At 36.6% G+C, this 15,215-nt stretch overlaps 1 protein-coding gene across 1 annotated transcript in view; it reads right to left on the bottom strand.

Annotated features, from left to right (window-relative positions):
* Positions 1–15,215, bottom strand: part of PIGN (phosphatidylinositol glycan anchor biosynthesis class N) — a 111,600-nt gene that overhangs the window by 63,325 nt on the left and 33,060 nt on the right. The window contains exons 13-16 of the mRNA XM_080821151.1: positions 13,238–13,330; positions 12,506–12,561; positions 4,491–4,569; positions 3,387–3,569 (exon numbers count right to left, since the gene is read on the bottom strand). Of these exons, the coding sequence (XP_080677277.1) occupies positions 3,387–3,569; positions 4,491–4,569; positions 12,506–12,561; positions 13,238–13,330 (411 nt within the window). The remainder of the gene's footprint in view (positions 1–3,386; positions 3,570–4,490; positions 4,570–12,505; positions 12,562–13,237; positions 13,331–15,215) is intronic.

The following is a 15,215-nucleotide window of genomic DNA, read 5'->3' as shown; positions in this document are numbered from 1 at the left end:
CATTTAAAGAAAAGAAGATACCCACTGCCTGTAATGGTGATAAATTAAAAACGACTTGTTTAATTTGGATGACACTATCATGGAGAAGGGACATAAATTTTGGAGTCAGACCTAAATTTAATTCCAATGCTGTCTTCATAGTTGCCCATCCCTTTGACTAACCCATTTAGTCTAAAGCCCTGTTTCCTCAGCTGGCAATGAGCATAGCATCTGTTGCAAGCCCATGGCTCCCTCCCCCGCAGGCCCTCTCTACTCAGCGTATCAGTGACTTGCCGCTCTTGCAAGAGGCCATGCTACCTCCCTCCTCAGCTGGCCCATGCTGCTCTCTCTGTGTGTCCTCTTCCCTTTTTCTACTGAGCTATACTATTCACCCCTTAAGATTCACGTTGGGGGCACCTGGGTGGCTCAGTTGGTTAAGCATCTGCCTTTGGCTTGGTCGAGGGTCCTGGGATCAAGCCCCACATTGGGCTCTCTGCTCAGTGGGGAGTCTGCTTCTCCCTCTCCCTTTGCCCCCCACCCCCTCTGTTTGTGCTCTCGCTCTCTCTCTCAAATAAATAAATAAAAACTTAAAAAAAAAAAAAAAGACTTCACTTTGGCAACAACGTCCCCTGCGAAGCCTCCCTACACCCCACTGCAGGCACCACATTCTAACACATGCACAGCTGGGCTTCATCTGACCTCCTAGTTGCTCTCCAAGCCTGCCTTCAGTTAAGGCTAGGGACGACCCCTGGCATTTTATTCTTCCTTCAAAACTGTCAAGACCGCATCTCTTCGCTAGGTTATAAACTCTCACCAAAGAGGAATCAGAACGTTTTTGCAAACAAAAGGAAAGCGTTCAAAATACTTTTCATAACCTCAATGGTAACAGTCAGTTTTGGGCCAGCTTGGCTACGCGACCGTCCCCAGTTCTCCAAATACTGATCTAGGTGTTGCTGTTAACGTATCTTGCAGATGTGATTAAAGTCCATAATCAGCTGAGTTTAAGTAAGGGAGATTATCGTCTGCAATTGGGGTGGGCCTGCTTCAATCAGTTGAAAAGCTTTAAGAGCACAGTGGTGGCTTCCCTATAGAAAAAGTGTAACTAGTGAGTGTGGCTTCGGCTCCTGGCCGCGGCTCCTGCCCGTCAGCTCCAGTCTGCCCCTCCTGAGGGCCTGACCTATGGTCTTAGGACTTACCTAACTGCCCCCACAATCACATAAGCCAATTCCTTACACAAAATCTCCTAATACATAGATCCCACTGGTTCTTTCACTCTGGTTTAATGCAAACGAATGCACCAACTCCTCAGTAATGGTTTCAAGTCTAGAGTCCACCATTTGAGGCCTTGGATTATTTCGGCCTAATCTAAACTGTTGGTATGATCTTTCATTAGTCCCTTGAACCAACCCTTCTGCATTCTCCCCAAACTGAACTACTTATTTTGAAAGCAGTATGAAAGAGCCTGAATTTAAGTATTAGAAAATATTAGTTATTTCATACCCGTGTGTCCTTGAAGAAAACATGTATCTCTCTGAGCCTAAATTCCCCCATCTGTATTTATGAGAATCACAACCACCAAATTTAGAGTAGTGTTAAGCTTAATTGAATAACACATGTAAAGCACCCAGGACAGTCCTGGGATAGTGGGGCTCAATAAATATTCCTTATTATCCCAGCATAATCATACATTTTCCCAACTCTGCCTCTGTTTATACCATTCAATTTGCTTCGATTCTCATCTGCTCCCTATAGTTGTTAAATTTCCACCAGACCTTCATTTTCCTGTTATCATCACCCTTGCTAAAGTGAGCTCCCCTCTTTTGAAAATATGATGGTCTTTGTATCACAAATAATGTATACTGAAGTTGTTAAATGTTAAAACCGTCTTTTCCAATGTCGTGTAGTATAGCGACCTACATCTGACAAGGTGATTATGTGTGTACATCTCTTACCTACTTTACTTAATTCCAGGCTCCTTGAGGGCAGAATCTGGATTTTATATTTTCGGACAGCCTAGGCAGTAGCTCGCATAATACTGTACACTCAATTAAACATTCACTGCATTCTCAGATGAATAGAATACAGGAGAACTACCAGCCATGAAACTGTGTTGATTCATCAATCTAAAGACTTCGTATCTTTTCTCAACTATTCTCCGAATATCAAGACAAACATGAAAAAGCAGTGTCTGGCCCAAGACTGTTTTGAATTCAAATCTCAATTCCTCCACATCCTAGCTCAGTGGCCTTTTGCAAAATACTTCAACAGCTTTGGTTTCCTCTTTTGTAAAACAAGATGTTAATGCCTACTTCCAGCATTGTTAGGAGTTTACAATGACAAACTCCAAGTACCCAGCAGAATGCCATTGCTAAAACACGGCTGGTTCTGTTTCCTTTGGTACCATGTCAAAAATCATTCTTGTCCTCGTCCATTTTACATACATTCAAATAATGAAAATTACTTGAGATTACTTAAGATGCACTAAAGCGCTATAAAAAACTGGGATAAACTACTGTTCTTCCTTCCCTCATTACAGAAAAATGAAATATAAAATTGGAAAAAGTTACTACTGGAAATGTTTGCAGACTGTTAGTATCAATAATATATCATCCAGATATATTACTTCATAGAGGATTTGGACACAGTAATAATCATTAGGATGAAGTAAAGGAAATGGAAATGGCATATTCTCCCTAATAAATGATAACTGGCAATATATTTTAAAAGAGTATAGTGTTTTAATGTAGGAAAACCATATATGTGCTTTTATATTTACTCAGTTATATGAAGTACTATTAAAGCTTTTTGGTTTTTTTTTTCATTGAAAGTACAGTAAATTAGGGACTAATTCTTAAAACGAGGATAAATAGAAAGTTCTGAGAATTTGCATTAAGAATTTCAGTAAGTTGCAAGAAGGTAAGAATAGTTCCAGAAAAGCTCATATATTATTTTTAAAGGGGCATTTTTAGTAAGTGATTTTATTGCTTTCTAGCTCCTAAACTTTTGACAGCAGGTAAAATTAAATATATTGCTTTGAAGTAGTTTTCTGACCACCTGTACTAGAAAGATATGGGATGCTTATAACATGCTAAATAATTATTAAAAGGAATAGGAAGTCAACAGTTAATGCCATAGAAGGATTTAAATTGTAAGTTATCTTTATAACCCTCTTAAGTTATAGGGCCATTATTATTAATATACCCTTTCCCAAACCAGAGAAATAAAGATAACTGAGAAAAAAAAAAAAAAAGACTCAAAACGACAAAAGCCAATGAAAGGTAAGAGTCAGCTTAGTACGACTTTGCACATCGTATGAACTCATAACAGCTGATTTGATTCCATTTCTTTCCCCGGTCCTAGTGATTTTACACCATTATCTGAATCTTCATTATATTTTCGGAACATACCTTAACTTCTTTGCTGACACCTCTAGTAAGGTTGGAATGAGACTTGATGATCAACAAAGAAGCATAAGACGTCCATCCCACAAAACCAAGAACAACACTGACACCCAAGAAGAATCTGTCGTAAGTATGATAATAGGACAAGCCTTTCAGAGCAAGATGAATCAGCTCCTTGCAAAGGGAGACCTACAGAGAAAGGAAAACATAACTTGCCACATGGGAAGAACCAGAAAACCCAAGGAAAATTGTTAAAATTAGAGTGTACAACTGTAAATGATGGATCAAGAACAGATTTTAATTACTCAAGGATCTTTTTGCAAAGTACAAGAAAAATTCCTGACTAGAATGATTTTGAATCTTGATAAGGAAGGGCATTTTCACTGTAAACTATGATTTGTGTAGTGATTTAAAATGATTCACTCTGTGGAAATATCTACAGGTGACATACATACAAAAGAAAGAAATGAAGTCTCTCTAATATTGATCCCAAATGGCAGAGATATCCACATTTGTATCATGTTTTATTTTCTCATACCAGATTACCCACATCAGTTATAAAGCATCATTAAAACAAAAACAATAGGTTGCTGTTTCAAAACCATAACAAAAATGAGCATTAGAAATGCGTGGTATTTTGCTTAGGCAATCTGAGAAACTGAAAATAGAACTCTCTCCTTCTTTAAAATTATGACCATTTAATAAAAAGAAAATTAATGGAAAACATAGTGGGGTAGTTGTTGAGATCTGAAGCTTCAGTATGAATCGTTAGACTTCTGATAGTGGATAGATAATGTCAAATGTAATAAACATATGCCATTTTCTGAAATGTTATGCACTCAAGTAGGGTTACAGAAAATTGGAATATACTTTCTCATTAAAGAAAATGGCAATTGTTCATTTTTAATGCTAACCTAAAAAAGTTTACCCCTGATAATATTTGAAATAACAGAAGCATTCCATGGCTAAAGCAGCTACTTAGAAAATTCAATCCTTCCTTAATGGTTTAGGAAAGCTCCCTGCCCACTTTGCTCTCCATCATGTACCTTGCCCCTCCCCATACCCAAAACGACGACTAGCTATTTATATAGACAAGGCCTGCATACTTACTGCTTCATCATACTTTCTCTGTTTTATATATGATCTTGCTTTTCTTAAAATGTTTAGCTGTTTAGATTCAGAAAGCAACCTACAAAAAAAAAGGTTAGGTTTAAAATGTTTCCTCATTTCAGTGATATATTTTTTTCTTAACTGAAAAATAAAAGGACAGTGATGGTTGAGAAAATAAAGAAATGAAACAAAACAAAACAAGAAAATAAAGAAACCAAAAGCTAATTGTATTATTGCTCATTATCTGAACTCTCCCCAAAAATAGCTTTGGTTAAACTTCGTTTTCTTGACTCTAAGTTTCTTCGTTTTCTTGACTCCACACCACTCTTATGACAGTCATATGATCCATCATTTTGGAGAACTGGAATACTCTAGATAACAAAGAAATTCTGACTAAATCAATGTAATTAATGGAACAGCAAATTAGTGGCGTGGTTTCACCGCTCAGCAGTCCTGCGCTCACCTGCACACAACAGACAAGGCAAATCCATTATGGCTCTCTGTTCCCTGGAGCTACACAGGGCCTGAGAATTGTCAGAAAACTCCAGGCAGTCCAAACCAACAATGAAAGTTAGAAAATAATTTGAATCTCTTTGCCATTCTTATACTACACCATATACCTTTTCTGTTCCCTTAACCTTTCATTTTTCTCTTTATGTCTTTTCCTTGTCCTTATTTTTACCACATAACATTTCTTAAACCTGCTTATGTGTACAAAGATTTTTGTTATATTCTTTATTCTTTTCAGCACGTTTGAAGAGGGATCTATATGAAAGTTGTATGAGAAACTGCAACTTTGCCTCCAGGGAAAAGGACTAACACTAGAACTCAGGAGCAGTAACAGTTTATTATTGCTTATATAATTTTCATTGTGTGTATATATTACTTTTTCATTCATATTTTACTAATGAGCTTTTATTTTTTAAGAAAATAATTAAAACATTAAAGTATAAGCACAGTTTCTAGCTATGATGGAAAAGCTTGCCCATTTCAATGCTCCCACCAGGAACAACTAGAAAGCCTGATAAAATAAAATTAAAAATCACTTTGAAGGTGCTGGAGAGCTGCTGAGACCATCAAGAATTGAAGAGTTAAGATCCTAGAGAGAAGGAAATCAGAGAAGTAGTCCAGCCTTTTACGAAGTGTAACCTTTAGAGCATTTCCCATACTTATTTTGGGCAAAAGGCTGAGAACTTGGGCCTATAGCTGATACCAGGAGGTGGAGAATCCAATAGAGCCTTTGGCAATCCTATAAGGCTGCAGAGATAAAACATAAAATCTGTGGCTGCTAATGCAGCCAGGACTTGAGGAGACAAATAAGAAAGTAAAATACAATTTTCATTCTGGATTAAAAAAAAAAAACACGAATAAAAAGCTATCTGGAATTTACTTAAACTAATTTAATACAGATTCTGAGGTGAAGTCTTAAGGAACTTTTATAAGCAACAACTTCTTTTCTACTCTATGTTGAGAATTCAGGTAAAGAAACAAAGGCCACGTCCTGGTGAGAGGGGGAATAAGCTGGGCATCCAGCAAATTCTTCAGCTGTGCAGGACAACAGAACAAGATGCTTTGAAGAAAGCCCCTGAAAGAAAGGACAGAAGTTTTGGCAATGTCAGGATATAGAAGAGACAAAAACTGGTGTTCAGGAGCCACTAAGGAAGGGCTCTGGATAACAAACGCCTTCCACTGAGATCCCTGGGAAGCTACACTCTAAGAGCAGACACAGACCAGAGGTGAGGAAGACGACAGACGCAACACAGCCTTGAGGCAACTGCCACTCTGGGCCTGTCAGGATAAGATGAAACCTCTCTGGAGAATGAGATAATCCAGACCTTTCAAAACTTTTACTATACAATGATAAGCATTCATCTAAAAATCACCAGACTCAACAACAGGACGGAATGAAAAAAGACAGCGGAAGCACACTCACAAATCATTTGCTTATTGGTGGTGTTATCAGGTCCACCTGAAAATAACTGTGGTTAATACATTCAACAATAAAAAGCAAGATAGAAAACTGCACCGAAGAACTGGAATCTATTTTTAAAATGAATTAAAATGAAAGGGGCGCCTGGGTGGCTCAGTGGGTTAAGCCTCTGCCTTCGGCTCAGGTCTTGATCTCAGGGTCCTGAGATCGAGCCCCGCATCGGGCTCTCTACTCAGCAGGGAGCCTGCTTCCCCCCCCCCCCCCGCCTCTCTGCCTACTTGTCATCTGTCAAATAAATAAATAGAATATTTTTAAAAAATTAAAAAAATGAAACAGAAATTCTACAACTGAAAAAAATGTACTAACTGAGACTCAACTCAGTAGCAGCAAACTGGACAAGGTAGGAAAGAGATTTGGTGTATTAGAAGATAGGTCACCAGAAAATGTCCTGCCTGAACTTTGAAGAGCAGAAAGAATGAAAAGCACAGAAAAGACTATTCAAAAACCCCCAAACGACATACAAGTCATTGTGAATAGCCCTAATATTTATACATGTAATTAGAATCCTGTAGAGAGAGGGAGAGAGAATTTGGCAGAAGTTATATTTGATGATAATGGTGACAGCGCATGTCTACATAGTAAGGTGTATGAAAAATTTTTCTTTATTGATTAAATTTTTTACATTGAAAACATCAAGTTTTAAAACAATCTATTACCAGCACATCATACTTCAGTAAAAAGAAAGAAAGAATGAGTACTAATTGTGCACATTTCTCTGCTGTGATTGCTACTATTCCAACTTTTTTCAGTTATTTGAACACTGCAGAAGAAATAAACCATGCTTAGAATTATTAAGAATTTTATCATCAATTATTTAGGGTGACTAGTGTTTGGAGGAAAAAGATCTCCTTAAAATGCTGCCCTCTGAAGTTTATCTTCCACATCTCCTCAGATTTTTATTACAAAATATTTTGCTTGCATTTATTCATGATATTTTAGAGATAGCTAGTGATATCTAGCCTACTACTTTTTAGAACACCTATTTAGATTAAAGGAAAAATATCTGAAGAAGATAAAGACAGAGTGAGTAAATAAACATTTTCTATGTATGTATGTGATATATAAAAGTTACTTTTTTAAAAAGAATTTCAATTTTGAAAGAGAAAATTGCATTTCTAATAAATAATTCGTAAGCCAGATGGGTGAAGTGGTAGAAAGAGTCCCATTAAAATCAGTATTTAAATTTGGTCTAAGGGAGGAATTTTAAGCCACATCAGCCAAAACAAACAAACATATTAAAAAGAACCAAAACAGCTTTTGCCATTTTGGTAGAAAACATATTACAATATTTCGTTAAAGTTTAACTATCCCGAGTTTATATAGTGACTTTTAAGTAAAAGAGAACAGCTATTTTCGCTTCTGTTGGCAAGGTATAATATTTCTTTCCGATTTCATTTTCTTCTGAAATACTCCTTAAGAGACCTTTCTTGTTCTTTTCTCATTTCATGTAATTGTTTTCCTTTAAAGTTATTCTGATCTTACTTTGTCCTCTAAAGTCTACAGTTTTCAAATACAAAGTGTATTTCCTCCTTTTTGAGGTACTAAGATGTCGTCAAAACTTTTATGCCTCTCCTAGTCATGTAGCGCCACCTGCTGGTTATCCCTTGGCATAGCACGAGGCTTGAGTTTGTTGAGTTGTCAGAATAGGTTATTTCATGACTCTACTTTTTCTCTAGAGGTCTTTAAGATATAAAAGATAATATCTACTTAATTTTTAAAGAATAGGATAACATAGGATATCCAATTACCAAATGGATCCACTGGACTCTTTTACCAGTGTAAGATATGTTAAAGGATCTTAGCAATTAATTTTTCGCACTTCTTAAAACGTTTGCTATTTCATCACCCCAGGAATTATTACATTATCCATAAATTATTCATGCTAGACAAGACTAAATAAGACAATGGAAGAATGGTGGAGAGATATCATTAAACTAAAATCCAGTGATGCTGGTGAAATCGATCGTGGTAAGTAAAATCTCAAAACTATGACTTCACGTGTCAATATCCTAGATAAATTTTCTCAAACTTAAGAATTGATGAGTGAATTATATATTTCTAAGAAGAAAAAGGAAATATGTTACTTATTCAAGAGGGAAGGGCTTCAAAACAAAACCTGTTTGCAACAAAAACTTGAACTGTTTTGCAAAAAGGATCTGTGAAAACTATATTCTTTCATCTATTATGATGTTTATATGCCAACATTTACATGATACAGTTTCTAAGTGGATAATGCTAATATTAAGTGTATACATAAAGGTGACTGGAAGAAAACGGATGGTGTAAACATGAGTAAATTCACTGGATTAGAGAAAAATAGAGAGTCCCCTGTACTCAGTAAATGGCAATAACTGTTTTTCCTGGGATACTGAACATATGTAATAAAAAAAAAGATACTACTCATAACAAATAAATTACGCAGGAATAAAACAATGAAAAATGTATATTATGGGGAAAACTTTAAAATTTTACTTAAGGACATAACGGAGGATATAAATAAGTAAATGTTGGGTAGTAATACTTTATATTGTAGAAATGTCAATCCTCACCAAAGTATTTCCTAAATATAGTATAATAACCAAAGAATTTTTCTAATAACTCAAGACACTGATTCTAATATTTATATGGAAAAATACATTACTTTACCGATGCCCATTATTTTTATGATTTCATTTGATCATTTGTGCTAGTGACTAAAATACTTATTTATTTTGTTCTTTTTAAAAATATACGCTTTATCAAAGTACTATAGGCACATAATTAAAAAAAAAACAAACAGTACAGAAGACATAAGACAGCCAACAAACCCCTGCTCCACCCTTCTCATCACTCAGTTCCCCAACCCAGAGACAAAACCTTTTACGCCTATTTTTGTTATTCTGGTAGTCACCTCCATGTTTCTTAATAATATGCTTTTATTACTATTTCTTGACTAGATGACCTGAGGCATTTTCTGTGAACTCCTCACTGACTCTGCCTGTTCCCATGGTCTCCTCTCTACCCATATGGTTATACTACCATCTTTACGTCTTCTGTTGGCTACATTGGTCACTTTATTTGTTAAAAGATTTTATTTATTTATTTGCGAGAGAGAGAGAGAGATTACAAGCAGGGGGAACGAGAGGGAGAGGGAAAAGCAGGCTCCCACCAAGCAGGGAGCCCAATGTGGGGCTCAATCCCAGGACCCTGAGACCATGACCTGAGCCAAAGGAAGACACTTAACCAACTGAGCCACCCAGGTGCCCCGGTCACTTCATTTTTAAGTAAGCTGTACCCCAACATGGGGCTCGAATTCACAATCCCTGGATCAAGAGTCACACGCTCTATCAACTAAGCAAGCCAGGCGCCCCTACATTGGTCACTTTAATAATGTAATACCTACATCTCGGTCTTACTTTCTCAACTATATCCAGAATTTCCATGTTCTATTTTATGAGAACAATAGCATCACTACTATTCCACTTACATTTCTTTCCTCCTCTGCCTTCCAACTTGTAACCCTTACATGTACAGTGTCAAGACGGGGAACATTTACATTCTGTTCTGTAATCGCAATTAAGTCTTCCTTGCTTTGTCTAAGGTTTGACTCTAGAAACTGAAAACCAGTATTTGCTCTATTATGGTTATTTAAATACTGTTCACTGAGTAGCTAAGTTTTATGCTATGATTAGATTTTCTTGTCTATTTCATTGAAGCTTTAATCTATGTGCCACTGTTCAAATGAATTCTCTTTCTCATCCTCCTAGCAGCTGTTTGAAATCACCTGACATATTAGGTTGCTTCATGTTTGAAGCAGGCTTTCTTGTACAGTTGGAAATATTTTCTTTTCCCTGAAGTTTCCACTTGTCCTTGTTTCAGGGGATGAAGAAATGTATGCCATCCATGTGTGCCATTGTGTTTCCTCCAGCTTCTTATCCAATCCATGTATTAAAATTCATTTCATTTGGCTATTCTCATTTGGAGGGTTTGTCTCCCAGTTGGTCTATTCTTGTACAATGTACTATTCTGTAAATTTTTAGTTGCATTTCTCTTTTTAAAATTTGCATTTTGAACTCTTTCTCTTTTGCAAAGTGTGGGCTTTTTTTGTTTTATGGATACAATAGCTTCTCAGATATTTCTGAGAACTTTAACATTTTTAGGTTCTTTTCTGGGCCTTAAATTATTTTCTCAGGAGTCAGTTCTTCATGTACTCTAAGGTACTTCTTGGTCATGTTGCAGGCTCTTGATAAATGGTGATTTTCAGCATAGGCAGGCCTGGGAGCTTTGCTCAGAGTGGGTGACCACTGGGGAGGAATCAAGCATGCTGCAGGGCCCCCAGAGGACACGAGGCCAGCAGCAGTTCTACAGGCAGAAGCTGAGCATCAGAGCACAGGAAGTTCACGATCAGCCAGCAGGCCTAAGTGGAAGAAGGCAGGCAGTGTGCACCTGAGCCCTGTACAGAAGAGTACATCTTCCCTGACCAGTCCTTTTAGAATGGCTGGTCTAAACTAAGTCTTGCTTCCAATGTCCTATGTATTTTCTTCATACCAGGAATTGATAATATGTTTCTTATTCATTTATCTTATTATGCTCTGACTGTACCACTACACTAAAGATAAACAGATGCATAAGACATGTATATGAGATAAGATGGGGCAAGTTCCAATCAGTAAAGACTTGGTTTATAGTCTTTATAAGTACATGTGATAATCTTACAATTAGGGACACTCTCCAAAGGTAATTCTACCTTTGATATATATTATATAATATTTAGGGTAATTAATTTCATATGATCATAAGTTGCAAAGCCCTAATTTTGCTTGTTTTTTTTTTAATTTTTAAAAAGATTTTATTTATTTATTTGACAGACAGAGATAACAAGCAGGCAGGGAGGCAGGCAGAGAGGGAGAGAGGGAAGCAGACTCCCTGCTGAGCAGAGAGCCCAATGTGGGGCTCGATCCTAGGACCCTGAGATCATGACCTGAGCTGAAGACAGAGGCTTACTTAACCCACTGAGCCACCCATATGGCCCTTGTTTTTTTTTTATCTTCTATTCACACAAATACACACACACAAAGTCAAGGAGGTAATCACATTATTCAGAGAGCAAGGCAATACTTAAGCCTTTCTAGTTTATGAATACCACACTAGCACTACAGAAGTTGTCAAAAATAACCAACGAAGTCATTCAAATGCATTCCTAACACCCACATTTCAAGGAGTTTCCGTGTATTTTGGTCAAGACCAAATCCTTCATAATTAAATGCAAATCCTTGCTAATTGAAAATGACCCTTGAGGAGGAGGAACAAAGAAGGCTGAATAAAGCGCCCCACGTCAGAACTGCAGAGCCAGGGTTGGGACTCATATCTCCCCTCTCCTGATCCAAGGAAGAGAGATCTAGGACAGCAAAATCCTGCTGCCCACCAAAGGCTGCTCTCCTCCTTACCCATCCAGTAGTTATCAAGGTCTCCCAGAATTGTATCATGGGCTTTTTCTTGTCACTTTCTAAGTTCTCCTAGAGCCTCCTACATGTGCAACAGTTAACACCGCCATGCTGATATCTCCAATCTACACAAACAACTTTCATCTCTGTGTAGAGATCCAAGTCCCTAACTTGCTATACAAATCTTATTTCTAACTAATTTCCAATTAGTTCTAATTAATTGATATCTTCAATGTAGGCTAAACTCAGAAGCATTCATCCTCGCCCATAAAACCACCTCATCTTTTTTTCTACAAGCCATAATGGTAACACCACCTCCCAATCAACCAAACCAAGACTCCCCACACCTTCCCAGGCAGGCCCTGTTCAATGATCTTAATGTCTCCCACATCTCTCTGGGCTCCTTTATCTCCTTTATTAGCCATTCAAAAGCATCTGGCAACTGGCCCATTATTTACAAAAATAATAGAAGAGGCTTTTGTTTTGGAGTCTGCACTAATATAAACAAAAAAGACAAAGTTTCTAAGTATTCTATCCTATCAGTAGTACTCAAACTCATTAAAAAATTCCTTCTACGAGTTAATAAAAAATATGAGACTTACTTAAATGGTGTGAAAAAAAACGGTAAAATAGCTTCTTTTTTCTGGGTCATTTTTACCTGGGAGCCAGATAGAAAAATATTTTAATATACTATAAATGAGAAAAACATTAGTTTCATTTTGAAATACAAACATCTATTAAAATGTCTCATTGGGGATACTTATTACTTTGAAACTAAATGGAATTTTATGTTACTACATTAGTCCATAAATATTTAAACAGAAATTTCAATTATCATACTATCACAATAACCTGAGAATTAATCATACCAAGCTTCCTGCAAAATAACATATTGTAATGTAACTAATACTTCTTTTACTCTTAGAAAACAAAACAAGCTGCATTAAGAGTATTAAGGATAACAAAGTTTCCTTTAAATTGTCACTTCTCTACTTAGCTTAATGTATATGGTGATGTACATGAAATGACAACAAATGTTGCAATCTCTACTATTACTTCTGTGGGGCAAGCAGAGTTGGAGTGTAGTCTTTATAAGCATATGTGATAGTCTTACAATTAGAGATATTTATCAAAGGTAATTTTATACTTCAAACTGATTCATGGAATGTGCACCTCACAAATGTTAAACTTTATGACACTAGTCAAATACACAAAATTTAAAGATAATAAACTATAGAAAATAATTTCTTAAAACACAGAATCAATTATTTTCACTTAATATACTTGGTTTTAAAGTTGTAGTAGTATCCATCATTGTGTGTGTCTTATTTTACCTTGAATTGTTCAAGAATCTGCATTGCATTTGTAAACATGCTCTCTGCCCTGAAGAGATCAGTGTTGTTAAGATAATCTATAGGAAGGATACCCTGTAAATAATAAACACTGGTTTAATATTTGTATTAATATTATTAGCATACTATTATTAGTATTAATAGCTCAGGCTATTCTTATAAAACAAAATAAACTTACAAAGGAAGCACTAAAGACAAGACAGGTAGATGAATAACTTACCGAAATAATTAAGCAAAATATCTTTTTAAAAATCATAATTGAAAAATGTTCTATTATTTTTTCTACAAAGTAGATTTAGTAAGTTGTATAAAGCAAAGAGATGAAATAAGTTCAATAAAACCCAGTATCTATCGAAAGACTACTATGTGCTAGGAAGTGAACGAAATGCTTTGCACACATGAAAAATCACTATGGTGGGCCACAACCAGTACACTTAAGGGGAAAAAAAAGGCCTAATAAGAAAATTGAGAGTATACCATGCACAGTAAGAGTAAAGACTGTTCTGTGAAACTTTTTTTTCAGTTATACACATACACTCAAAAATATGACTATAAGGATCATTTTCTCAGAGTTCTGAGTTAGATGACATTTTTTTTTTTTTTTTTTTTTTTTTTTCAGATTTTATGTATTCACTTGACAGAGATCACAGATAGGCAGAGAGAAAGAAGCAGGCTCTCCGCCGAGCAGAGAGCCTGACACAGGGCTCCATCCCAGGACCCCGGGACCACGACCTGAGCCGAAGGCAGAGGCCCCAGCCCACTGAGCCATCCAGGCACCCCAACATAACTTTTTTTAAAGTTTCATTTGAAGAGCTAATAAGAATGGCTGGTTGGAATATATATTTTGGCTTTTCAGCATCCAGTTCCCATTCTTTACAGCATTACCATTCTATGTTTAGAAATCTTCCCCACTGTGGAATTTAAGAAATAAAACAGATGAAAACAGGGGAAGGGAAGGAAAACCAAAATAAGATTAAAAACAGAGAGAGAGGGATGCCTGGGTGGCTCAGTTGGTTAAGCAGCTGCCTTCGGCTCAGGTCATGATCCCAGCGTCCTGGGATCGAGTCCCACATCGGGCTCCTTTGCTCGGCAGGGAGCCTGCTTCTCCCTCTGCCTGCCACTCTGTCTGCTTGTGCTCACTCTCACTCCTCTCTCTCTCTCTCTCTCTCTCTCTCTGACAAATAAATAAATAAATAAATCTTTAAAAAAAAAAAAAAAAAAACAGAGAGAGAGACAAACCATAAGAGACTCAACTATAGAGAACAAACTGAGGGTTTTGACGGGGCATTGGAGGGGATGGTTTAAATGGGTGATGGGCATTAAGGAGGGCACTTGTGATGAGCACTGGGTGTTACATGTAAGTGATGAATCACTAAATCCTACTCCTGAATCTAATACTACACCATATGTTAACTAACTTGAATTTAAATAAAATTCTTGGAAGGAAAAAATAAATTCTCCCCCACTGGATATAATATAGTAGGTTTCTGATGGAGTCCCACCTTCCTTTACTGAAGGGTAGACAAATAAGGCTAGCCCACTCAAATGGTAAGCACTGGAATTTGACTCTTGGGAGTCAAGGAACAAAAGGTACAACAGGTGTAATACTCTTCTCCCCTAGTGTTGGTGCCCTAGCCACAACTGTTCGGCTCTTTCTTCCAAGTCTCCGGTGTTCTCTTAGTTCCTGTTCATTTCTAAGCCTGGTTTTTGAACACCCCTTTGATTCAACAACCCAGCAATATCTTTTTAATAAACCCCCTTTAAATGGATAGGGTTTGTGCTGCTTGTAATAAAAATTATTTATATATTTTTACCAATTATAACTGAAATATAAAGATAAATCTGTACACATTTTAGAAAATAAAAAATTTTAAAGAAAAACTATTACACCAGTACTCCATGTTGTAGGTTATATAATACATACACTTATGAGATATTATTATATACTTAGAAAGAGAGG

The sequence above is a fragment of the Martes martes genome (genome assembly GCF_963455335.1).
Source record: "Martes martes genome assembly, chromosome: 13".
Taxonomy (NCBI): Eukaryota; Metazoa; Chordata; class Mammalia; order Carnivora; family Mustelidae; genus Martes; species Martes martes.
This window is presented reverse-complemented; position numbering and strand designations above follow the sequence as displayed.